Source organism: Eptatretus burgeri, chromosome 18 (assembly GCF_056783735.1).
Source record: "Eptatretus burgeri isolate ZD-2024b chromosome 18, Ebu_testis_v1, whole genome shotgun sequence".
NCBI classification, from domain to species: Eukaryota; Metazoa; Chordata; class Myxini; order Myxiniformes; family Myxinidae; genus Eptatretus; species Eptatretus burgeri.
In genome coordinates, this window is record NC_140978.1 from 3,627,001 (window position 1) to 3,652,848 (window position 25,848).

The window sequence follows — 25,848 nt, forward strand, 5'->3', positions numbered from 1 at the left end:
TGCCAAGGAAGAATCGATTCAGTTTTGATGAAAATCTGGATCCGATTATTTTTTCAGTGATTCTTCACCATTGAGAGATGGGGCTAAGTTAATATAAAGCATGATATCTCAAAAAGTGGTGGACGGATTTGGATGAAATTTGGTGGATAGGTTGAGTGTGTGACCATGACGAATTCATTTGATTTTGGTGAAGATCCAAATCCGATCTGGATACGAGAATTATTTCATTTTTAAAGTGATTCTTCACCATTGAGAGATTGGGCCAAAAACAATATATAGCATGATATTTCAAAAATGTATTGTGCCCGATATGTTCTCATGGATCCGGCATTACGTGGCGTAGGTATGCGCTCTACCGAGTGCCCTTCTAGTTCAAATTGTTTTAGTTGCAATGGTCATATTGCTGTGGATTTTGTGGAATTACATGAATTCAGTTTGGTGGAGATAACCTGCACGTGGCCTCAAGCCTGGGTATGGGAGAGGTCAGGATGGGGTTGATTATGAAAAAGGTAATTCTGCCCTTCATGAATTTTAATCCATTCAGTAAAGATGAGACACCACCGATCTTGAGATAGCATTGATATTAATCATTAATCTTTAGAACTCTGTTTTTAAGAGTGAAAGATTGAAATAGGTGAATTGATATTATTTTAATTGTTTGGAAAATTTTAAGCACTGTCCTACTTTGAGTTGTGCCTCACTCCTTTGAGTCATTTGAATAGCTGCTCATAGTTCGGTGCAGAAATGTCTCGTCGTCTGGTGTTTTGTTTTTTTTGGTATTCCTGATAGTAACCTTACTTTTTGCTTGGCAGATGACACAAAGAAAGATGTAAAGCAATCGAGGAGCAAATCAAAATCAAAGGAAAAGGTATATTTTCAATTTGTCCCTTTCATCATGTATTATTTATTTACTTTTTTCTGTGGTAATGATGGGACAGAAATCCTTAGCATTGCGATGTATTAACTTTTTCAAAATATTTTTACAGTTCTTAAATGAATTAACTAACATGTTGCTTTTTAACCCAATAAAAATTCATTCGATGGTAAATGGGAAGGAGGATGGAAGGAATGTTTCCATGGTCACCTCTCATGACAGAGTGGTTTGACGTCTGTATTTAAGCTTTTGTGGGAGATTACCAATTATAGCTGTCACAAAATTGATAAAAACAGCTATAACTTGTAGTTTTTGGTTTCTCAAGTGAAAAAACACTTTCATGGGCAAAAATTGCAGTGGGGAAAAATGGTTGTGTGTGTGTGTGTGTGTGTGTGTGTGTGTGTGTGCGCGCGTGTGCGTGTGCGTGTGCGTGTGTGCGCGCGTGTGCGTGTGCATGTGCGCGTGCGTGTGCGTGTGCGTGTGCGTGTGCGTGTGCGTGTGCGTGTGCGTGTGCGTGTGCGTGTGCGTGTGCGTGCGCGTGTGCGCGTGTGCGCGTGTGCGCGTGTGTGCGCGTGTGTGCGCGTGTGTGCGCGTGTGTGCGCGTGTGTGCGCGTGTGTGCGCGTGTGTGCGCGTGTGTGCGCGTGTGTGCGCGTGTGTGCGCGTGTGTGCGTGCGTGTGTGCGTGCGCGCGCGCGTTTGTGCGTGCGCAGATTTGGAGGGGGTAGGGGTCAGGGAAGAATAAACTTGATGAAAGGGTCATTAATGGCAACTGATAACATTCGTGGTGATCAGAGACTTCTTATAATAAGGGGTAATACGTCACAGAAGTTCATAATTTTCATGAAGAGTTTCTTTAATAATAAATGCAGACTTACCATTTGAAACTAGGATGTGCCCTCGGTAGAGTGTGTACCTCTCCCAGGCTGAACAGTTTACGTTTTGTATTCCACTGATGGGCCAAATCTGGATCGGGACTTGAACCAAATTCTCATCGGCTTGTTCTTGTCACCTAACCAACTCATACACCTAGTTTTGTCATAAGTTGTCCACAACTTTTTGAAATATCATGCTATATATCGATTTTGGCCTCAATATCGTGGGGGTTAGGTTCCTGGAAAATGCTGCGATAATTAAAACCGCGATCGTGGAAACCAAGTGCCAATAGGAAAAATGGGGTTTGGTTCCTCGGCTTCGAGAAAATATTGAGGAAGGTGGGCGAAAACCATAAATAAACACATCACAATTGAAATAAGCATGTAAAATATAGAAAATGCATGTTAACATTGAAATAAACGTGAAAATAAAATAAATACAGTGTGAATTAAACAAAAACACAAGACTTTTACCTTTTTTTGTTACAAAACAGCGAGGTGGGTGAGGGTAAGAACATTACATACTTGCACTGTACTCTGCCGTAAATATACACCACAAGCTCGGGATTATGATGATGCTGTTAGAGTTGGGAGCAGGGAGGGGGTCGTGGGGAGAGGGATTCAGCGATCGGAAAAGCAGCATTAGCTTTACGATAAAGTTGCCTGAAGCATTGCCACGTAGGAGACTGGTAAGATAATCCTCAACCATCTTACCTCGAATCCCGGAGCCAATCTTTCCTGCTTGGAGAGGAAGGCACGAGGTGGCATCCTCTTCCAGAATAATTCCGTCTCGTCAGTGTTAAAAACCTGCTCCACCATGAATCCCTTCGCCTCGATTATTTCCACTCGCAGATACCCATCCAAGACGGGTATGGGGGACAGGACTGAGCTGCGGTGGGTATTTTTTCGTAGCATCATGGTCGGCCGATGCTGCTTCCCTGACTAATTTTACATGATGGGGGTAGAATCCTCTTGCATTTCTCAAACCAACCCTTCCTGGTGTGGAACGTGTGGATAGCCATGGTTGAACTGGAGTCTTCGGATTTTTTACCGCATTTCAGAAGCGCCTCTTTTGATTTGACTGGGATGCTGGAACGGCGAAGAACCACGAACATTACAACGCTAAAGTGGCAATTATTCGGTCGAAACACTGGTGAGGTGATGTGGCTTGAGAATGAAGGATGAGACCGGGGGTTTGAGTGTAGGTGTCAGAAATTATGGGTTTTTGAGAATGGCGGTTTGAGTACGGGTGTTGCAAAGTGAAGGTTTTGGATTGAGGTTTTAAGATAATGAAGTTTGAAGGAAAATGAAGGTTTGGGAATGAGAATGAGAACAATGTGGAAGGTTCAACCTGCAATCATTGGCCCCATAATGGACCCACTGAGTAACCTCATCAACAAAGAAGGACATGGATACACCCTAACAACCAATAGAAGAACATCAAAAGAAGCAGGAAAGTTGAAACACTGACTGTACATAGATGATTTAAAGCTCTTCGCAATGAATGATGAAAAATTGACAGAAGTTAAAAAAAAACTAGTAAAATGGTTCTCTGAGGACATTCAAATGGAATTTTGACTAGATAAGTGTGCTAAGTGCACATTTGTACAATGTAAACCAACAAAAACAGTTAACATAAAAGTTGACCTTGAAACGACAATACAGTAGTTAAAAACTGAAGCATCATACAAATGCTGTACCTCAGGGTAGAAGAGGGTCACGAAATATGTCATAAACAAATGCGCAAAACAATTGCCAAAGAATACCTATCGAAAACGAAGCAGATCCTGAAAATGTACCTTTCCCCAAGAAACAAAATCGAAGCCATAAACCAACTCGCAGTCCCAGTATTTCAATGCAGCTGTGGAATAATAAACTGGCCCCAATCAGAAATCAATATGTTAGATGTCAAAACAAGAGAACTCTTTTCGATCTACAAAATGTAATACAAAAACCAGTGCATCCCGAGAATGTACCTGCCGAGACGAGAGGGAGGTAGTGGCCTGATGGAACTCAATCAGGTGCACAGAGCAACGAGTGTTGGACTAGCTGAGTATGTGAAATGCTCATCCGACTATCAGATTCAATTTGTAAGCAAACCTGAACACAACAAACCTGAAAAATATCTCTAACTCACCTGACAAGGAATTTCCAAAAACAGGTGTGAATAGAAGATACCACACAGGAAAAAGAAATGGCAACAAATACAGCTCCAACAATTGAAAAAAAAAAAGGCAAAAGAAATATAAAAAAGAAATATCAACAAATATACATCAATAATTGGGAGAACAACAAAACAGCAGGAAAAAACAAAAAAAATTTGACCGAGTTGGGATTGACAAAGAAGGCTCATTAGAATGGCTAAGAAGGTGGAGAACGAATTATCATAATAATAATAGTAATAGTAAAGATGGAGAACAAATAATAATAAAAGCCCAAGATCAAGGACACTACACCAATGGACTGAAAAATATGACTAAGCCAGACGGATAAGTGTAGCTTCTGCAAGACCGAAACAAAGTACGACTCACCTGCTTCCGGGATACAAAAAACTCGTATCAGAACAACTTTACACACAAGGGCGCAACAGAGTATGCAAAAAATTCAACATCCCAGTTCCAGAAACCTCATGGAAACACGAACCAAGGGCAATCATTGAAAATAAGGATGTCATGCTTACGTACGACCTGGATGATCCCATCAAGCGTGAACATAGAAAACAAAGCCTTGCGACCAGACATCATTCTCAGGAACAAAAAGGAAAAGACAGCATTGCTGATTGAGATATCAGTACCCAGTGATTTTAGCTCAAATAATGCAGAAATAAAAAATTGACCAAATACCAGGACCTAAAAAAATCAATACCAGGATCAAGAGATCTTGGAAGCTGAAGTGTTGAAATTGCACCGGTGATAACTGGAGCAACAGGAATAATAAAGAAGAACCTCACTGAGATTTTGAAAACCATTCCCGGGAATATTACCATAAATAAACTACAATTGGAAGCAGTCCAGTGTTTGGTGAATATCCTGAAAAGAGCCCTCTGAACAAAACCCTGAGAACAACAAAAATGAGTAGCTTGGTCCATTAACTGGGATCCCTGAACCGAAGTGGAGGTGGATACTTTGAGTACTGGGAGGACTTTGTTCCATCTCTTCACACACACACACACACACACACACACACACACACACACACACACACACACACACACACACACACACACACACACACACACACACACACACACACACACACACACACACACACACACACACACACACACACACACACACACACACACACACACACACACACACACACACACACACACACACACTCTTGGGTGCTTTATGAATGGCATATGTTCAGTGTCCTTGTGCCGCTGGTTATGGTGGCGAATAGCTGCAAAATCTGCCGTGTGAATAACTCCATAATCAGAGCGCCAATATATTTATATATATAAGTTAAACATGTCTCAATGTCAATTGGTGATACTTATGACCTCTGTCAGCCATTTTCATCCGGCTCATCTGAAAAAAACCCCCCCAAAAACATCGTCATAATGTTAGAAAAATATTTTAAAACTCCACTTATGTCCAAGAATCTTTGGGTATCTTACATTTTATTTAACTCGGGCCCCATCAGTATAGCATTAGACATTTGATTTACTATGTTGCATTTTTAAGCCACAATTTATCTTTATCGATATATCTGTCATCAGGAGAAGGAAAATATGAAGACAGTACGGCCAGACCTCCTCTTGGCCTTCACTTATTTTGACCAGAGTCACTGGGACTACTTGCAGGAGAAAGATTTGGAAGAGCTCTTGTACACACTGGGTTTGCATTTGTCCAGGGCACAGGTAAATGCAAATGGATTTCACCTGTACTTGCATGTCTGGCGAATTTACGGCCATTGGAAACGTGATTGGTTTGTCTCTTCTTTTGTGCATAGTAAGTGTAAAGGGCTTGTATATTGTTTTTGTTGTAACTCACCCATCAGTTTGTGGTCTTTAATGAACAGATTGTTGATGATGTTTCTTTCTGCTTTTCTGATTGGATCTCTTGTTTTCTTTGATTCATAGATAAAGAAGCTGCTCTCAAAAGTTTTATCTCAAGACCTTTGTCATTATCGGCGTCTCACAGATGCCAAGCAGAGTGAAGATGTACAACTGGAGACAACCGTCACAGATGAGGTGTTAGCAAAGGGTAAGGTTAGCATAATTCAACTCCACAGCTCTTTGTACAAGATAGTGAGCCCTTCAATTTTTTTTTTTTTTGTAAAAACTCATGAAAGAGCGAAATGACATGCGGGTCATAAGGTCAAAAGATTGATGAGGTGGAGGGAAACAGATAGGTGGACAGGAACACAGCTGCATAAAAATCTGTGTTGTGGAGTGGCAGGGATGAAAGAAGGCGGCGAGTGGAGAAAAGGTTAGCGATACGTATGGGGAAGACGAGTTGGCAATTATGTGATGGAGCATGACAATGAAAGCTACATTTGTGTGCGAATAGTTATACAAGTTAACTCTTTGTTCCATTTAGATTTTTCTCTCTGTTATGTTTGCACTAATTATTTTTATTTTTTGCAACATTATGCTGTTGTGTACTGTTTAAATCGCGAAAGGCATAGGTCTGAGGTTATCTTAATGTGGGGGGAAATTGAAATTCCTCATGTTTTGCTCACCTGGACTTTAGTCCGGTGACCTTGTGCGATTGAGCAGTATCTGTTGGTGAGTGAGTCAGTCAGTCATTCAGTCCGTAAACACTTCAGTTATTATCGCTTTAACCAAACACATGATTTTGATGAAACTTGGCCATAAGCTTTATATCTGATGCCTAATGTGTATTGACTGCATCAAAATCTGTACTCACTGATGAGGTCGGGGTGGGCGGTGGGGGGGTTGCCCCCCCCCCAAAAGGTATTTGTTCTCTTTTCCGAAACTACACACACTATTTTTATAAAACTTGATCACAACCTTCATCACCAGTGATGCACAAAAGTTTGTTCACGGCATTAAAAAAAAATCAAGGTTGAAGGGAATCTGCGGAGGGTTTGAGTGACTCTTGCTCCTGATCCAGGTGAGCTTCAGGACGAGCGGTCCTATTCCCCCCCTCCCCTTTTTCCTGGAGATGTTTGTGAACGCATTAAATACAGCAGTGAATTCAAGTTTCTAATCTGTATCGATCCATGACCACATGGATAGGTGATTTAATACAGCTGCAGAGGTGTTGACAACAAAATAGATTATGGTGTGAAATAATTGTATTAGTTTTTAGCTCGCCTGTTCGAAGAACAAAGAGCTATAGCAATACCCTCGGCGTGAGCGTCAGCGTCAGCGTGAGCGTGAAAATGTTAAAAAATTTTGGTGCAAGTTATTTCTTTTCTAATGTTTTTATCGACCACACTATTTTTTACTGATTACAATATACAAATACATATATTGCTTTAAAATCATTTGGATCAGACTTCACTGCAATGCTTTATAAAAAATATTATTAGACTAGTCTTTTAAAAACGATAAATGTATAAACAGGCGAGCATTGGGTGGCTTTGACACCAACTCTCTGGTTTGGAATTGCATTCATTATGCAAATTTTATCTGCCCATGCACTGAATCAAGTTATTTATTTTCTTTTCAATCCTGGGTAGACCGTTGTTGTTTCTTCATTGAAGACATCTGCATGGGAATATGTGAGGTTAAAAGGCTGTATGTTTATCAAGTGGATACTTGTTTTTTTTTATGCCTGCACTGACGAAGTCGCCGGAGGCATTATGTTTTAGGGTTGTCCGTCTGTGTTAATTTTCTGTTTTCTCGGCAACCACTTATCTGATTGACACAAAATTTTTGTCACAGGTGTGACTACTCATTTAGAATGCTTTAATGATAATTACGACTTCACAGATCATGTGGTGTGGAAGCCATGTTGTAAAAAAGGAAAAACTTTGAGCCTCTATCTCTGAAACTGCTTCATGGAAAAAAAAAATGAAACTTGGCACATGTCAAGTACTCCCCATGGGAAATGTGTATTTTTTGATGATGCCGGGTTGAATTGCCAAGTGGCTTCGTTGTGACATAATAATTGCACACGTCTAATGCTTTATGCAATCAGTATAAAAATTATTGAGGGTCATCTCGGGCAAAATTTTATGGGGGAAAAAGATTGTTGTCATCGGTCACGTGATTCGGCAGCCATGTTGTTTCAAAAAAAAACTTCAAAATCTTTTCTGAAATGTCTGAACAGATTGAGGCGAAACTTTACACGTATGACCACCTATCCATGAGAAACAAAAGGTTCACACATATGACATCACCGGTCACATAGTTTGGCAGCCATATTGGATTTAAGAAAATATTAAATAATGTTTTCTCTGGCACCGCTTAATCAATCAACCTGAAACTTTACAGTTGTGAGTTAGTGATGGGGAATACATGTTTTAAATTTCAAATTGATCGGACATATGGTCTGGCAGCCAGAAATATAAAATTTTTTGATTTGGGGTTGTTTATTTATTTATTTATAATTTATTTTTCAATAAGGCTCACTTGGTTGTGCTTGAATGGGTTTGAGGGTCGAGGAGTAGCAGCTGAAATTCAAATCCTATCCAAGTTCCTCCTGATTACCTCATCTTTTCTTTTTGCTTGTTTGGGTTCCTTCTGATGACTCCAATGCAGGACTGCACCTATTTGGTCTTCCATTTGATTTGAATTGAATTCATTTTAATCCCATTCCAAATCAAATTGAATAATAATAATACGTCATGGGGCAGGGTCAGGTGTCCGATCAAAGCGGGACGTCTTGGTATCCGATGATCACTGCCAGCAGTTATAAAGTGGCAGTTCTAATTATGTGTTTTATTAATAACGTAACGCACCAGTACACAAATGCCACACAAAACAAGTCCTGACAAGGGTCTGCAATGTTTGATTGCTCTTTTTCTTGTTTTATTATTTAATGCCTTGAATTCAAACATTTTTACCAGTTAGAATGCTACCAAATTTGGGTTTACAACATTAGGCAAGGGGAGTGATGTTAAATTACCGGTCATGCGTGACTGGAAGTGTGTCAAAATGGCGGACTTAGTAATTTTTTGTAAAAACTTTGTCAATTCCTTCAAAAATGTTCCTCTCCAGACCCACCAGTCAAAATGTTACCACATTTGGGTAACATCATTAGACCAGAAGTCAAGATATGCTATAGGCCCAGTGGTCCTATATATTTTTTCTTTTTCATTAACTTGTAGTGATAATGCTTAGTCATTGTATTGATAACTTTTTTAGATTCGAAAGTTCATATGTTCGGTTCTTGTGCACGCTCGTTGCGTGTCTCTATTATTCAAAGTTTTTGCATTAACGAACATGTGTGGTCTTGCATAATTACAATGTATGCAGGGAACCATCCACTGCTTCCACAAGGTGCAACTTGCACTCAAGTCACCAATGCCGGTGAGAAAGGAGATGCACAGCCTGACATGGTCACGTACAATGGTGCACTTGTTGATGTGGGAAGCCTTCTGGAACGACTGTGCAGCAGTGAACATAGCCGCTCCCAGCTTGAGATACAGCTACATCAGCTCAATCAGAACATGGGTATGTCATGGCCAAACTTGAGTATGCTTCTTCATGGTCCACTCGTATTATTTTAGAGATTTTCATTACAAATAAAATAATAAAATTGTACTTTAGTTGCACTTTTTTCTCCATTTGGTTTATTACTATTTTCTTTCTTTACAGAAACTAGTACGTGGCCGTACGTGCAAAGAAAAAGCTTTCAAACCGCGTGCCAGAAACAACAACCAAAAAGGCCGTTCCTTTGCTCTCGCGTGCCCGTACGTGCGTGGCCGTACGTGCAAAACAAAACAAAACTTTCAAACAAACACACAGGCCGTTCCTTCGCTCTCGTAAACGACGACTGGATTGGGGCATTGTGTTTATCTATAAATGCGCATAAGAAATCGATAAATTATTAGAATACAGTAAGTCATCACTATCCGGAAGTGGTTTGTGCCCGTATGGAATGTTCACATGCATTCCACAAATTATCGCTTGCATTGAATTAACAACTGTGATACTTACACACACAGAGTTAATTAAAATCCAAATTAAAATAAAGTTTACCTCCTTGTCTTTGCTTGCCATGACATTCGCTGCCATTGACCATTGCCACTCCTACGCCACGGTAACGAAGGTGCCCTTTCCCCATCGGCCACGCCTACGCAGCAACGTGTCCTGTCATTGGTTTTGGTAAATAAATGGCCGCAGCAACGTGTCGTCATTGGTTTGGTAAATAAATGGCCATAACTTGGGAAGCACTTGTCCGATTAATATCAAACCTTGAAAAGGCACATACTCAGGTCCCCAGCAATATACCTAGCAAGTTTCAATTAGATCGGACCAGTGGTTGTCGAGAAACGGTTTCTCTCTCTCCTCTCTCCTCTCTCTCTCGCTCGCTCAAATCTCTCCCTCTCGCTCTCTCTCTCGCTCCTCTTGCTCCTCTCGCTCCTCTCGCTCCTCTCGTTCTCGCACACACACACACACACACACACACACACACACACACACACACACACACACACACACACACACACACACACACACACACCTGGAATTATAGATAGTTGAGGTTCTTGGAAAGTAAGACTGATGATGGGACAAACATCATGGAAATGAACAGATAGGGAAAGAGGAAGGGATGAAACACTGAAACTAGCAAGTAACATGGTTGGGTTTGGAAAGGTTAATGGGGGTAATAAAGATCATGGGTCAGAATTGGCAATGAGGAGATGGTGGGACCCTGCTAGCTTGAAGCCATGGGGGGGGGGGGGGTGAAGTGAAATACAATAGCTTCTGGGAAGGTGGTTCCATAAACGGGAGAAGTGAGGAATAAAAATGTTGAGGTGTGCAGGCAGCCCTGCAGGTTAGAAAACATAATCTTACAACAAATCTCAATACGGAACTGTCCAACTCGTCTCCTTCCTCCATGTCATGGTGGCACCTTGTCATGTTTGTCTCTGGTGTATACTCCCCCTCCATCCTGTCCCTCACATCAGACGGCATAACTGCAGAATCTGCCCAAGATATGGCAGAGTGTCTAAACTCTGCCTCAAGTATTGTGTACTCAACCCACTCTATTTCTATCTTACCACCTCTTACCCACTGTCTTCTGGGCTCTGTTTCCATCCCACTCGAGAAGATAAAGAAAGTTCTGTCTGGCCTTGACACTGCTTTGACGACAGGCCTCGATGGCATCAGTGCCCATGTTCTCAAATCCTGCTCTGCTGTTCTTGCTCCTTCTCTATCCACCCTATTCAGTCTGTCTTTCTCCTTTAACTGCCTTCTGCACGGAAGTCAAGAAATGCTCACATCCATAAAGCTGGTACAAAACAAATCCAATCAACTTCCAATTGTAGTCAGTCCTCGCTTAACGTTGTAATTACGTTCTTGAAAAGTGTGACTTTTACTGAAACGATTTTAAGCAAATCCAATTTCCCCATGGGAATTAATGCAAGTATGAGGGGGAGGGTTGGGTTCCAGGGACGAGTTTTATCGTTAGACAAAAGACATTATTTACATATCAAGTCTAAGTTTTCAATCATTTCAAACAAACAATTGCATATCATCATCTCTAGTTGCTTCAGATCCTCATTTGTTAGCTGTTATCCATGTGATTGCAGAAATTGTGTGACGTAAGTTTCTTCCACCTCATCAAAACCCACTTTATTGGCCAAGTCGCAGATAACTTTCTTCATAGTGGGGACAACATCTTTAAATCCTTTCAAGTCATTGACACATTCAGGCCACAACTTCCTCCACACACCAGTCATTTACACCGAAGTAACTTCAGCCCAGGACCCACCGACGCTATTGATGCACAGCTCGGTGTATATAATGCCTCTACTGATGTACTCTAGGTGGGCTTGTACTCCAATATTTATGGTATTGCTTATACACTGGTATTTATTGAATGGTTTATTCTGCAGCTTTATTAAAATGAGGATAAAGCATTAGTTTGGTATTAAATTGGAGGTAAAGCAACTTAATGACGAAACGGTAAACACCTTTAAACAAGCATGTTCTCCAATAGATTAGCGACTTGATAATGAAAAAATGTTAAGCAAGGATTTGCTGTTCAAGTAAAATCATGAAATCCATCATTGCTGCTGATGTGAAGTCTTTCCTGTTTCCAAATGGCCTGATCTCTGACCATCAGTTTGGATTCCGCCCTGGTCACTCAACTCGATAATGCTTCTGATTCTCTCTCAGCAATGGTTGGAGGCTCTCAGTCACAAACAAGAGGTTAGAATAATCTCCATGGACATATCTCGGGCATTCGGCAGTCTGGAATTCTGCTTTGCTTGCCAAGCCCATGGTATTCAAGGCTGTCTTCATTCCTCGATTTCTGACTCTCTCCGCAAACACGATCAACATGTTGCTGTCATTCGAGCCCTCTCCTCCCCTTTCCCAGTGGAGGTTGGAGTTTCCCAAGCCAGTGTTCGACCAAATAATGTTCATCTGTACAAATGACCTATCCAATGCTCTGGAAACCCCACTCTTCCTTTTTTCCTTTTTGCTTACGACTCTACATTGTGGCGTACAGTACCCTCATCCCACTGTTCGGCAGACTGCAGCTGTGTCACTCTCTGCTGATCTGGAATTTATTAGATGCTTGCCTAGCAAATGGTACAAGTCCTTCAATGCTGGAAAATATCACTGTCTCACCGTGTTGCTCTGGAAGGATTGTCAAACAAACCCACCTGTCCATTTCCATGGTCAGCCTCAGGAAGAAGTTCATTCTTCAACTTCTTGGCCTCACAATCATCAGTGACCTCTCCTGGGCCAACCACATAGCAAATCTCACCTCCAAAGCCAGCCAAAGACTGGGCATCCTCCATTGGTCCATGTCTTTCCTGTGAAAATCAGAGCTACTCACAGTCTACAAGGCCTTTGTTCACAGCTCAATGGACTACTGCTCTTCCCTGTGGGCTGGCACCTCAGCAATACATCGGAATGTCCTGGATTCTGTGGAATCTCAAGCTCTCAACACCATTGCAATCTCCCATTATGAGGCCGGAGGACAAGGTCTGTTGTTTTCACATTGCAGACAGTCGGTGTTCTCTGTTTTTTACCTCCTCTTCAATATTGTTCTCTCAGTTCCCTGACCCTCGCCAGAAACTCCAGGATGTACATGTTTTTTCAATAATCCACTTTTAATTCAACTTCCAACTTCCAACAATAATCCACTTCAGCAGCTGACTGCATACCTCAAATCCTTTGTTTCTCACTTCTCTTGTCTATAGAACCACCTTCAGAGGCCATTCTTTCCTACTCTTCCCTACAGGGCTTTAAGCAGGCAGTGCACTGCTACCTCATGTCACCCTCCATCCTGACCTCTAATCTTTATTACCCCCTTTAATTCTTCTTACTTGCTGGTTTCAGTCTCTCTTTCTGTCTCTGTCTCTCTCTCTCTGTCTGTCTGTCTGTCTGTCTCTGTCTGTGTGTCTCTGTCTGTCTGTCTCTCTGTCTGTCTGTTTCTCTCTGTCTCTCCTGTTCATTTATTCCCTTGAAGGTTGTGCCCAATTGTTACCCTACTACCCCACTTTTACTTTAACCTTGCTCTTCTATGCACCTTGCTCCTGCAGAGAGAGGAAGGGGGGGGGGGAGGCCGAGGGGAGGGAAAACCATGTGACGATGGCATACGGCTGCACCACAACAAAAGGGGAGAGCATGAAACGGGAAAGCATCAGTCACTGTTTCTTAGGATGTGAAAAACTGTCGGAACAACAATACACACAAAGGCAAAACATTTGCAGATTAACCCACTGGCACATCTGTAAAAACTTCAATTTTCATGTCATGGAAGTCAGTCAGGGAAGCACGGACCAAGTGCAATAGTAGAAAATGCCTGACCGTCGTATCAAGCATGACACAGAAAACTATAAGGGCACTCAATAGAGTACATACCTCTGCCACATAATGCCGGATCCAGTAGAACATATCGTGGCCAATAAATTTTTGAAATATCATGCCAAATATCGTTTTTGTCCCCATCTCTTAATAGTGAAGAATCACTTTACATATTTAACAAAAATTATTGTATCCAGATTTGGATCTTCACCAAAATCAAATCAATTCATCCTTGTCACACACCCAACCTGTCCACCAAGTTTTGTCGGAATCCCTCCGTAACTTTTTGGAATAGTGTGTTGTATATCGTTTTTAGCCCATCACTCAATGATGAAGAATCACTTTAAAAATTCTAGTACCCAGATCGTCACCAAAAAATCGAATCAATTAGGCCTTGTCACACACCCAACCTGTCTACCAAATTTCATCTGAATCCGTCCACAACTTGAGATATTTTGCACACAAACAGACAGAAAGACAGGGGTGAAAACATAACCTCCTTCCACCTTCGGTGGCAGAGGTAGCAAAGCATTGTGACCAGAGATAATGCTCAAATATCAAGGAAAGAATAGCATTGCTAATTGAGGTGTCAGTAACCAGTGACTTTTGCCTAAATAGCTAGAAATTCGAAACAGGACCCATCTGAAAAATTTGCACCTGTGTCCGAAGGAAGCAGTTCAGTTTGGCGTTTTCAATATGAAATAGACAAAGCCTAGAAACGAACACAACCCTTCGTTCGTTTCTAGGCTTAAGAATCGTCCTTGAGAATCGCCCTTTAGAAACAATTAGAATTACCCTTTAGAATCCATTACAATTATCCTTTGCAACCCATTAAAATTACCCTTTAGAACCCATTAAAATGACCCTTTAGAACCTATTAGAACTACTCTTTAGAACCCATTAGAGTTACCCTTTAGAACCCATTAGAGTTACCCTTTAGAACCCATTAGTGTTACCCTTTAGAACCCATTAGTGTTACCCTTTAGAACCCATTAGAGTTACCCTTTAGAACCCATTAGAGTTACCCTTTAGAACCCATTAGAGTTGCCCTTTAGAACCCATTAGAGTTGCCCTTTAGAACCTATTAGAGTTACCCTTTAGAACCCATTAGAGTTGCCCTTTAGAACCCATTAGAGTTGCCCTTTAGAACCCATTAGAGTTGCCCTTTAGAACCCATTAGAGTTGCCCTTTAGAACCCATTAGAGTTGCCCTTGAGAACCCATTAGAGTTGCCCTTTTGAACCCATTAGAGTTGCCCTTTAGAACCCATTAGAGTTGCCCTTTAGAACCCATTAGAATTATCCTTTCCAATCCACTAGAATTACCCTTTAGAACCCACGAGCATTACCCTTTGGAACCCACCAGAATTACCCTCTGGAACCCATTAGAATTACCCTTTAGAACCCACTAGAATTACTACTCAGAATCCATTAGAATTACCCTTTAGAACCCACTAGAATTACTACTCAGAATCCATTAGAATTACCCTTTGGAACCCATCAGAATTGCTACTCAGAATCCATTAGAATTACCCTTTGGAACACATTCGAATTACCCTTTAGAACCCACTAGAATTACTACTCAGAATCCATTAGAATTACCCTTTGGAACCCATTAGAATTACCCTTTAGAACCCACTAGAATTACTACTCAGAATCCATTAGAATTACCCTTTAGAACCCACTAGAATTACCCTTTGGAACCCATTAGAATTACCCTTTAGAACCCACTAGAATTACTACTCAGAATCCATTAGAATTACCCTTTGGAACCCATTAGAATTACTACTCAGAATCCATTAGAATTACCCTTTGGAACACATTAGAATTACCCTTTAGAACCCACTAGAATTACTACTCAGAACCCATTAGAATTACCCTTTGGAACACATTAGAATTACCCTTTAGAACCCACTAGAATTACTACTCAGAATCCATTAGAATTGTCTGTGGACCCGTTGGTCCATTGGACCAAATTTTCCTTGCTCTTCAAGGCCTTTGTTGCACACCTGCCTGCTGTACTGCTTGATCATTGGTTTGTCTTTCACCAAGCCCAGATGTGCTTGTGACAGGGAGGAGATTATACGTTCGTTTTTGTTCTTGCCAAATAATACTACAATTATTATTATTATCATTGTTACAATTATTAGTATTCATTAATATTTGGTTTGTTACAATGTTATTATTGTTTGTTATTTATTTTGTAAATGCTGTGGAAGGACCTATTAAGCTCCCCAATACACCGTGACCTGGTGTGCATTTAAAACGGAATTCTTCTGGGTTCTTTGTAGTTAATTTGTCTAATCAACTCAGAAGATCATGACGATCATTTTGGTGTTATCACATTCCACATCAGAATAGAACGCTCCAGTAGAACTACACAAAAAACATCATGCGCGCACGCACGCGCACACACACACACACACACACACACACACACACACACACACACACACACACACACACACACACACACACACACACACACACACACACACACACACACCTCATCCATTTATAGTTTGTCTTAAAGGGTCCTCGGGGACTTTTGGGTATTTTGGGTCCTCTTGGGTCTGAAGGGTCTTCAAAGGTCGAAGGAGTCTCAGTAGACTAAAGGGTCAAAAGGGTCCATTTTTCATAAGAACACTTTGTGTTAGGTTCTTCTTCATTTTTGACAGATGGATGGATGGATGGAAATAGTCAAATATTAATGTGGCTTCAATGCTTAAAAATGACGTCTGGAGAACCTGAGGATAACAAGGAAAGGGTTTCCGGCAGAATGTGTGATTTGGGGCAGAGGAGGAGAGGTGAGAGAGCAGGAAGATTAACGCCAAAAAACAGTCAAAAAACAAAACAACCCCCCCCCCCCCCACAAAACGGGTCACAAACCAGCCTATGGCAAGCAAGAAACAGACCCTGAGTCGCAGTTTCCTGGCGCACTATTCCTGCGACCTGGAAGGCCCTGGATCCCTCTGATTTGGTGAGGCCAGATGTATCACAAAAGGCCGTGGCTGAAATACCGCGAATCGTGGTGGGAGGACCGATTCAAAGCCAGCTGTAACATCAGATTTGGAAGAGAGAGTTGGCATGGAGCATGGAAGGAAATCGAGGTTGGTTGAAAGAGGCACATAAACAGTCATCATTGTGGGGAGGGTGCTCAATCATACACATATACAAGACATTTCTATGGGAGGTCATGTAGCTGGAGATATTCTACAGAGGAAGGATGAGGAAGGGGGACCTTCTGATTTGTGAATCCAGAACATCCTGTGAAAAAAGTTTTCTGTTCACCAAACGACATCGAGATACGAGTCGGAGAACTGGAGGGAGGGATCCATTTAAGTGGAGTGTTTGCTTTTGATATGAAACTGAAAAAATAAAAGGTTAAAAAAAACACAACCATGTATTAAACTGAATAAGAATCCATCTGCATATTTACATAGGCATCTGCAAATAATACTATGTGACATTCAGAACTATTTATTTTCATCCCTTCACAAATATGTTTGGTATTTTTCAGCCCCACCTCCTTTCCTCCTATATGTTCACACATATTTCTGTCATCTTCACCTTCTAGCTTTTTTCTTCTCTTCCATATTTTTGTCCCCACCTCTCTTCACTTGTTTTAATATTTTAGGTTTGCTCAATTCAGCCCCTGCCCACTCCCCCTAAACATACGTAATAATGTCTCATTGTATTATCCTCATTATTGCAAAACAGAAAAAAACAATTTTCCACTTTCTCCCCACCACCAACTCCCCACTTTCTCACCCCCCCCTTTTTTATTTATACTTTGTCCTCCTGCCACTTCTCTCCCTCCTTCTCCTCCCCCATCACCTTATCCCCATCCATCCACTTATCCTTACCCAAAACGTATCTTTGTCTTTTGTTTTGTTGATGATCTGAGCATGACATTTGTTGCTTTTGGTGTTTTTATACCTTGTGTTCCTTCCCTGCAGAGAAAGTTTCTTGTAATGCCAGAAAGAAGGAGGAAGACAACAAATCACTATTACGAGAGCTGGAAGAGATGCGTGGCCGCCACGCGCAAACCGAACTGGGCTTGCAGGCAGCTGGTGAGCAAAGGGACAACTTCAGTGCCATATTATACAGCACTGCCTCCAGCCTTGCCAGCCTCACCCACACTATCCAATCTTCATTCCCACAGGTATTCTTCGTCTTCCTCTTTAGTGTTTATCGTTCTGCAATTTTATTTTATTTCTGCCTTTATCTTTTTTTCTGAGTAGAGGTTTTGGTTATTTGACCATAACTTTTAAAAATTTTGTTATTTAACTGTTTGATCTAGAGGACATTTTACAGATTTGGTTTCTGATCTATTTGGCCTTCCTTGTCTCTGTTCATTTTTCTGCATATGAAACTGTGGAATACTTATTCTTCTTCTTCTATTCTTTAGCGGCCACAATTATTCCCACGTTATTGTGGTGCTGGCCTGTGGAAGCTTAGCCCAAGTCTTTCACAAAAATGCTGGCCAGGCCTGACGTTTGATTAATGTTTGGGCAGGAACTTGGAATTTGGCCATGGTGCTGGCGATAGCAATCCTACTCTTTGCAAAGGACACTGTGAGATCTTTAACATCCACCCACTAATGCCAGAAGGTGGGAAGCCGTTTAACATCCATCCGAGGGACAGCACAGGCAGTGATAATTTGCCTTGCCTGTGAAACACCAGGATGACAGTTTATAGCTGGACTGAGATGTGAACCCAGGCTAGACAGGTTAAAGGTGAGTGTGCATACCTCTAGGCCATCCTGCCAGCCCTTGGTATATGCAAAACTCAAAACACAAAAGTTGACAGATGTAGTGCAATCGTCATTCCTGATACTGTTGCAATCGTCAGGTTCGTCCAGTTGCGCGGCTCAAATCCAGGCGAATCTCGTCAAAATGGTTGCAGTAGCCTACATAGTCAGTTGTTGCGGGCCGAATCATGTATCCACACACCACAATACCACACCAAGTGGGGCCACCGAGCCAGTCGATGTGCTGTAATTATTCGGTGCTGTACAACTGATCTCCATTAACAACCGAGCGGAGTCGTTGGGCATATAGCACGGCCTTCTTATGGGCGCTAATCACCTATATCCAATGCGTTCTTTAATGTACTTGCACAATTGTAATCACGATCAGAACCACCAGAATTCACTCGGTGACCAAGTGGTTTTAAAATGTAACAAGTCTGAAGATGACGATGGTTCACGAGCGGTATTTGACGATGTAGATTGTTTCAGAAGTCAAGGATGTGATAATGTTTGACCAAGTTATAAAAATGATCAACATGATGTGGTATGAGTGACAGGTTATTAGCTGCAAAATGTCGAAAATCCAGTTTCGTTCAACAACTTTAAAATTTTGACCTTTGCATAACCTTTAAAGGTCCCAAAACAATGTTGTGGACATTAATATCAGGAAACAGGATCCGTGCTATAGCTCAATGGAGTTAGTTCATCAAAGAAGGTTGAAAACCCGGTTCGATTCCCACAACTTTGAAAATTTGACCTTTGTGCACTTTAAAGGTTAAAGGTCAAGGATTATGACCTTTGGTGCAAAACTTCCTCTGGAACATTCCAGGAACAATATAACGTCATATAGGCTATATGGCATTTCGCACTCCTCGGATTATCCATACTTTGATGAAATCAGCGTAAAAACAAACTTGAAGGGGGCGCCACGGGCAAGGTGTTGGAGATAGAGAAAAATGGTTTCAAGACTTTAGGTGGGGAATGACCTCAAGATTATGCATAAAAAATATTGTCATCCTAGCTCTCAAAGTTTGGGCGGTCGTCTGATTTTTATGTCAAAATTCGAAATTTTCTAAATTTGTGACCTTGACCTTGCGTCTAAAATTAATGTCTTATCTCTCTCTATCTCTATCTCTATCTCTATCTCTATCTCTATCTATCTCTCTATCTCTCTATCTCTCTATCTCTCTATCTCTCTATCTCTCTATCTCTCTATCTCTCTATCTCTCTATCTCTCTATCTCTCTATCTCTCTATCTCTCTATCTCTCTATCTCTATATCTCTATATCTCTATATCTCTATATCTCTATATCTCTATATCTCTATATCTCTATATCTCTATATCTCTATATCTCTATATCTCTATATCTCTATATCTCTATATCTCTATATCTCTATATCTCTATATCTCTATATCTCTATATCTCTATATCTCTATCTCTATCTCTATCTCTATCTCTATCTCTCTATCTCTCTATCTCTCTATCTCTCTATCTCTCTATCTCTCTATCTCTCTATCTCTCTATCTCTCTATCTCTCTATCTCTCTATCTCTCTATCTCTCTATATCTCTATATCTCTATATCTCTATATCTCTATATCTCTATATCTCTATATCTCTATATCTCTATATCTCTATATCTCTATATCTCTATATCTCTATCTCTCTATCTCTCTATCTCTCTATCTCTCTATATATTTATATCTCTATATCTCTATATCTCTGTATCTCTATATCTGTATATCTCTATATCTGTATATCTCTATATCTCTATATCTCTATATCTCTATATCTCTATATCTCTATATCTCTATATCTCTATATCTCTATATCTCTATATCTCTATCTCTATCTCTATCTCTATCTCTCTATCTCTCTCTATCTCTATATCTCTATATCTCTATATCTCTATATCTCTATATCTCTATATCTCTATATCTCTATATCTCTATATCTCTATCTCTCTATCTCTCTATCTCTATCTCTCTATCTCTCTCTATATCTCTCTATATCTCTCTATATCTCTCTATATCTCTCTATATCTCTCTATATCTCTCTATATCTCTCTATATCTCTCTATATCTCTCTATATCTCTCTATATCTCTCTATATCTCTCTATATCTCTCTATATCTCTCTATATCTCTCTATATCTCTCTATATCTCTCTATTTCTCTCTATTTCTCTCTATATCTCTCTATATCTCTCTATATCTCTCTATATCTCTCTATATCTCTCTATATCTCTCTATATCTCTCTATATCTCTCTATATCTCTCTATATCTCTCTATATCTCTCTATATCTCTCTATATCTCTCTATATCTCTCTATATCTCTCTATATCTCTCTATATCTCTCTATATCTCTCTATATCTCTCTATATCTCTCTATATCTCTCTATATCTCTCTATATCTCTCTATATCTCTCTATATCTCTCTATATCTCTCTATATCTCTCTCTATCTCTCTATATCTCTCTATATCTCTCTATATCTCTCTCTATATCTCTCTCTATATCTCTCCACCACTCTCTCTCTCCACCACTCTCTCTCTCCACCACTCTCTCTCTCCACCACTCTCTCTCTCCACCACTCTCTCTCTCCACCACTCTCTCTCTCCACCACTCTCTCTCCCTTCCTTCCCCCTCAATCTTCAACTATGTCATTGGCAGTTGAAATTCCACATAATGTAAAATGTGACTTCAAGACCTCAACAACCCTCGCTCTCTCCTCTCTCCTCCCCAAATTTCAAAGGCATCCCATATCTTATTACAAAAGCTTTCAAAGTAACTACCACGTAACTCCCCTCTATTTCCTGCCCCCCCTTCCCCTCACTCCTGCCTCCTATTCCCCTCCCCCTCCTTTCCCCATGGTGGGGAAGAGCTTTAAAGAGGGTCCTATATAGTATGCATGCATTTCACAAAACAGCAGCTCAGGGACCCATTCGTTTTCCCCAAGCTTTCTCCTAATTTCATTCAGAACACCTTGTGGGACCTCTGAAAATGCAAACACACGTCGAGTAGACCTTACGAATATGCATTCTCCCGGTTTGAAAGCCACATATTTATTTAGTTATTTAAAATGCATTTTTTTGGTCTTAAAAACGTCTAATTTTGTCCGATTTTTTTTTTCTCATTATTTATTTTAGTCTAGTCTTCAACTATATCAGCGATAGTCAAAATTGATATCACAAAAATATTCTCATTAGAATATATCGTGGGATAGCCCAAAAGGGTGAAGCTTTGTTAGACCTCAAAGCATGGGGAATTTTTAAACATTAATAAAATCAAAACCTGAGAACACACAAACACGCCACTTACCTTATTTTTCTCAGGAAACGCTTCTCTCTCCGATTTGTGTTCTGGTGTTCAAAATGTAAAATGCAATTGAAATTAAGTAGTTCTTCGATCATAGACTGACTCTGTAGACAGACAGACAATGTGAACCTATTCCTAAACCCCACTTTGCACTTATTATTACTTATTATTTGTAATTATTGTCGTGTCCACGCCAGCTAAGACTGACCTGAACAGATAGCCGAACAGTTCTACTTTGGAGGCCAACACGTGAACCTTGGAGATTAATGTGCTCGCGTGAAGGGAGGTGGCGAAGCACGCACCAGACGCGTGCACCAGGATGGAGGACAGGGGTTTATACTTGAACTCACAACATACAGACAGACACAAGCAAATTTTATAAATAGGGATATAATGAACATAAATCAAGTATTCATAAGAGGAATAAATCAAAGAATAATAAATATATATCAAAGCATGAGGTAATATAACATGGGTAATTTACAGCCTGAAGTCAAAGTTCCTCCACAGACCTCAAAGCGTCGAGGCACCTCCACACACAGTCACAAAAACGGACAAGGGGAAAGATGAAACAGAAAAAATCCCTGTCTTATTCTGACATTGTTACATTGAGATGTCTCCTGCTCGTCCATGGACCATGCTACGCTATACAGTCCTACCTTTGCTATGAAATTCCTCCATCTACCCCACAAACATAACACAATCCTCCCCCCACCCATCAGAACCATAGCTCTGGAAGGTTCAATGCAGGCATTACCATGCTAGCCTTACCACTTACCGACTCGCACCAAATTAGCCTTAAAAAAAATAGTAGGGCTGTGGGAAGTGAGCCATAGCTAACTTACCTATTCTCCTTATCTTTGTACACCCCTTAAACACAACAATATCAAATATTTGCAAAACTCTTGGTTACTCACTCCTCACTTCTGGGGCGAGAAGAAAATGTCAGTAAGCACACAAAAATCTACTGTAACAGACAAAACCTTAACCAAAACTCAATAACGTTTGTACAACCCCCTCCTAAAGACTGCGTCTTTAGGATGCCGCATCCCTGATGGATGCCGCAATACCCAACTTGACCTCCGGAGCCATCCCAATTTACCTAATCCAAATTTCCGTGGGCCCTGTCTCTCCGGTACAGGTTAGTGACATGGATCAAGGGAATCTTCCCTCACACACTCACTCATGAACTCAATATCAATCATTCATTCCAACCCTGCAAGACCAAGAACATGGATTAAATGTCATTACACACGTGTGATTCTTAATTAGGCAGCGGGGAGGTACCATACAACCAATATGGTGGGGGCGCTTCAAGTTGTGTTGCCCGCAGTCCCAAAAACGAGTCACCCAACTTACGACTTCTTTGCCCACCCCCCCCCCCCCTCAACTATTCGGTCACTGACAGCCAAATAGCTCTTTTGTTATACGTCCTGCCAGGGAGGGTCTCCACACCATCCAGGCTCTCTCAGCCTCTTTTGGTTCGCCAGGGGTCTCCCTACCACTGGTCGCCCAACCGGAACCATCCATCGGGGAGGTTCTCTAAACCATCTAGGCTCTGCCGGCCCCTCCTGGGTCAACAGGGGTCTCCCTACCGTTGGTCACTCAACCAGACCCCGCCCCCCCCCCCCGACGTGGTTCCATTTCCAGACACGACCGGCTGCCAGGGACAAATTACCTCAGGGGGAGCTGCAGTCACCGCTCCTCTGAAGCTTGATCCATTCCTGTGGACCGATCCATATCTTCCCCACCCACACAATCCAACATCTCATTTCGTCCCCCATTTCCATTCAATTCTCAAACATCTAGTGCAAAAATGCTGATCGTGTTCCTACACTGCCATGGCCTGCATATATGTTATAATACACATTCATTCTCCAAAAACAACTCAATTCTTGACTCATAACAGACATCAACACCACAAGATAAATCTGGTTTCCAAACCGATCCCTTTCCTGACCATTGAGTCACTCTTGCCAGCTCCCATCCTAATTACGCATGTCAATTTCTAACCAAAACTGAACCCTTGGTACAGTAAACATCAAAGCACCTTACCCTAAGTGCAAGTCGTCGCAGGTTAGTCAGGTCCAAGAGTGTCATCCACCCCTCCTAGTTTTCTTTGCGCCTTCCAATCCACCCCTGTGCTTGCGTTGCTTTCAATCTCCATGGGTTCCATACCCCCCATTTTTTTTGTCTAAATTTGCCTTTTATTTTTAAATCTTGTGGACAACCTGACTGATGTTTGGGTGCAGTGGTAGACTTCAAGCACAACCTTGATGAGGAGATGCCAGAGAACCACGGCAGCCACAGGAACTGCGTCTACAAGGTTTCTTGCAAGAGGCAGCAGGATTGATGCCTGCATCCTCCTCCATGATCTGGTAGACCTAGAGGTATCTCATCCACTCCCAGAAGCTTGTATATCCTCCTCCAGGATCTGCTTGACCCATTGTTCTCCCATCCATCCCCAGAAGCCTGCATCCTCCTCCAGGATCTGGCAGATCCAAAGTTCTCACATCTATCCTCGATCGATGCCTGTATCCTCCTGCAACATCCGGTAAATCCAATGTTCTCACATCCATTCCCAGAAATATTGTGGCCACAGCTAAAATCCAGGCAGACATTCGCACAGCCCAGTGAACTCAGTTAAAATTGTATCTCTTTGGTGCACCAGGACAAGGGCGGAGCAAAGCCATGATTTCCTGAATTGCATCCAGTATGACAACAATAATTCCCGGGTACACATGGATGCCGGCAACCATACTCCACCATCCACAATTGACAAAAGGCAGACAAACAGCCACCATGGTCAATGCAAACGCCATCACCATAGCTGTCTTTTGGATCTGGAACCAAACTTTTTGGAAGCACAGCTGTTGAATGGGCCAGACGAATCAGTACAATTGGCCCACAAGGATTCCAAAACTGACCAGGACCAACCACACTGTCAACATCAGAGCCATGCATGCCCAGAGGTATGGTGGTCCACATCTGCCAACTGTCTCAGCTTCAGTGAGCCCTTGCTGTGCTTGTTCGGCTTGCTGCAGAGGCAGCCCATCCAATTCAGCTTGCAGGGTTAGGGCATCAGCTTGCACACGCTCCCGACAGCTGTGATCACTGTCCAACTCTGCTTCGAGCTCACACACTCTCTCCCGAAGACTTTTCACCACTTTCTGGGCTTCACCTTTGAAGGAATGCAGTTCAGTCAACAATGCCTTTATTTCCTTGCAAGTGTCCACCTCAGACAGAGACAACCCAGAAAGCCCATCCTCCTCATCCATCTCCTTCTTGCCTCCAATCCAACGGCTCACTTCCCACTACACATTCCTCAACTTCAAACTCCTTCTCAAGTAGCACAACCACTGGAGCATCCTTCTCAACCGCTGGATCGAAAGAAGACTGACAAAGTCCGTCATAAAGTTCAGCATGGTTCTCATTGTCAAAAAGTCCAGTATCTGGCATGTCACCTTCGTCATACAATTCATCCAGTTGTTTGTCCTCAATATCCCTTTCTGAAGAATCATCAGGTTTTATATCTGGAAAGGATTCCTGGGGTACATCAGCTACTGCAAGTTCATCCAATGAAAAATGCTGAGCATCATCTTTATCACTTGATTCCTCTACATTCACACCAAGTGGGGGCATTTTCTCTTCAAAGCCTGCACTTGACTCACCCTGGTTCGATTCAAGATGAGCCTCTTGCTCAACCAACTTGAAGCCACAGTTGCAACTTTCCTCCTCAACACATCTTTCTTGGGTTTGCTCCAATCCTGGCTCAACAAAACCAACTTCAGGATTTCCCTCCCTGTAAGTGCCAAGTTCAGGAAACAATGCTTAAGGAAGATCACTTTCCTCACCCAGCACCTCTGCAACTTCAATGGCATTCTTCTTCACAGTAGCCAATGTGTCATCATCAAAAAACATTTCTGTGGATCCACTCTCAACTGCAGTTGTACCATGTGCATTACAACAGTGAGAATCACCAGACTCATCATAACCTTCTGCCTTGGCATCACTTCCACACAGTTCATAAACGGTGAGTAATTGGCCTTCACAACTATCATCTAGATCTGAACTCTGGGATTGGTTCTGCGAATTCCTTTCAAAAACATCACTTTCTCACTTGTCCAT

The 25,848-nt window shown here is 41.6% G+C and overlaps 1 protein-coding gene across 4 annotated transcripts in view; it reads left to right on the top strand.

Moving 5' to 3' along the window:
• CCAR1 (cell division cycle and apoptosis regulator 1) overlaps nt 1-25,848 on the top strand; it is a 199,649-nt gene that overhangs the window by 151,249 nt on the left and 22,552 nt on the right. For all 4 annotated transcript variants that reach the window (XM_085863730.1, XM_085863731.1, XM_085863729.1 and 1 more), the window contains 5 exons: nt 813-868; nt 5,471-5,611; nt 5,834-5,957; nt 9,143-9,340; nt 17,612-17,817. In XM_085863730.1, the coding sequence (XP_085719856.1) occupies nt 813-868; nt 5,471-5,611; nt 5,834-5,957; nt 9,143-9,340; nt 17,612-17,817 (725 nt within the window). The remainder of the gene's footprint in view (nt 1-812; nt 869-5,470; nt 5,612-5,833; nt 5,958-9,142; nt 9,341-17,611; nt 17,818-25,848) is intronic.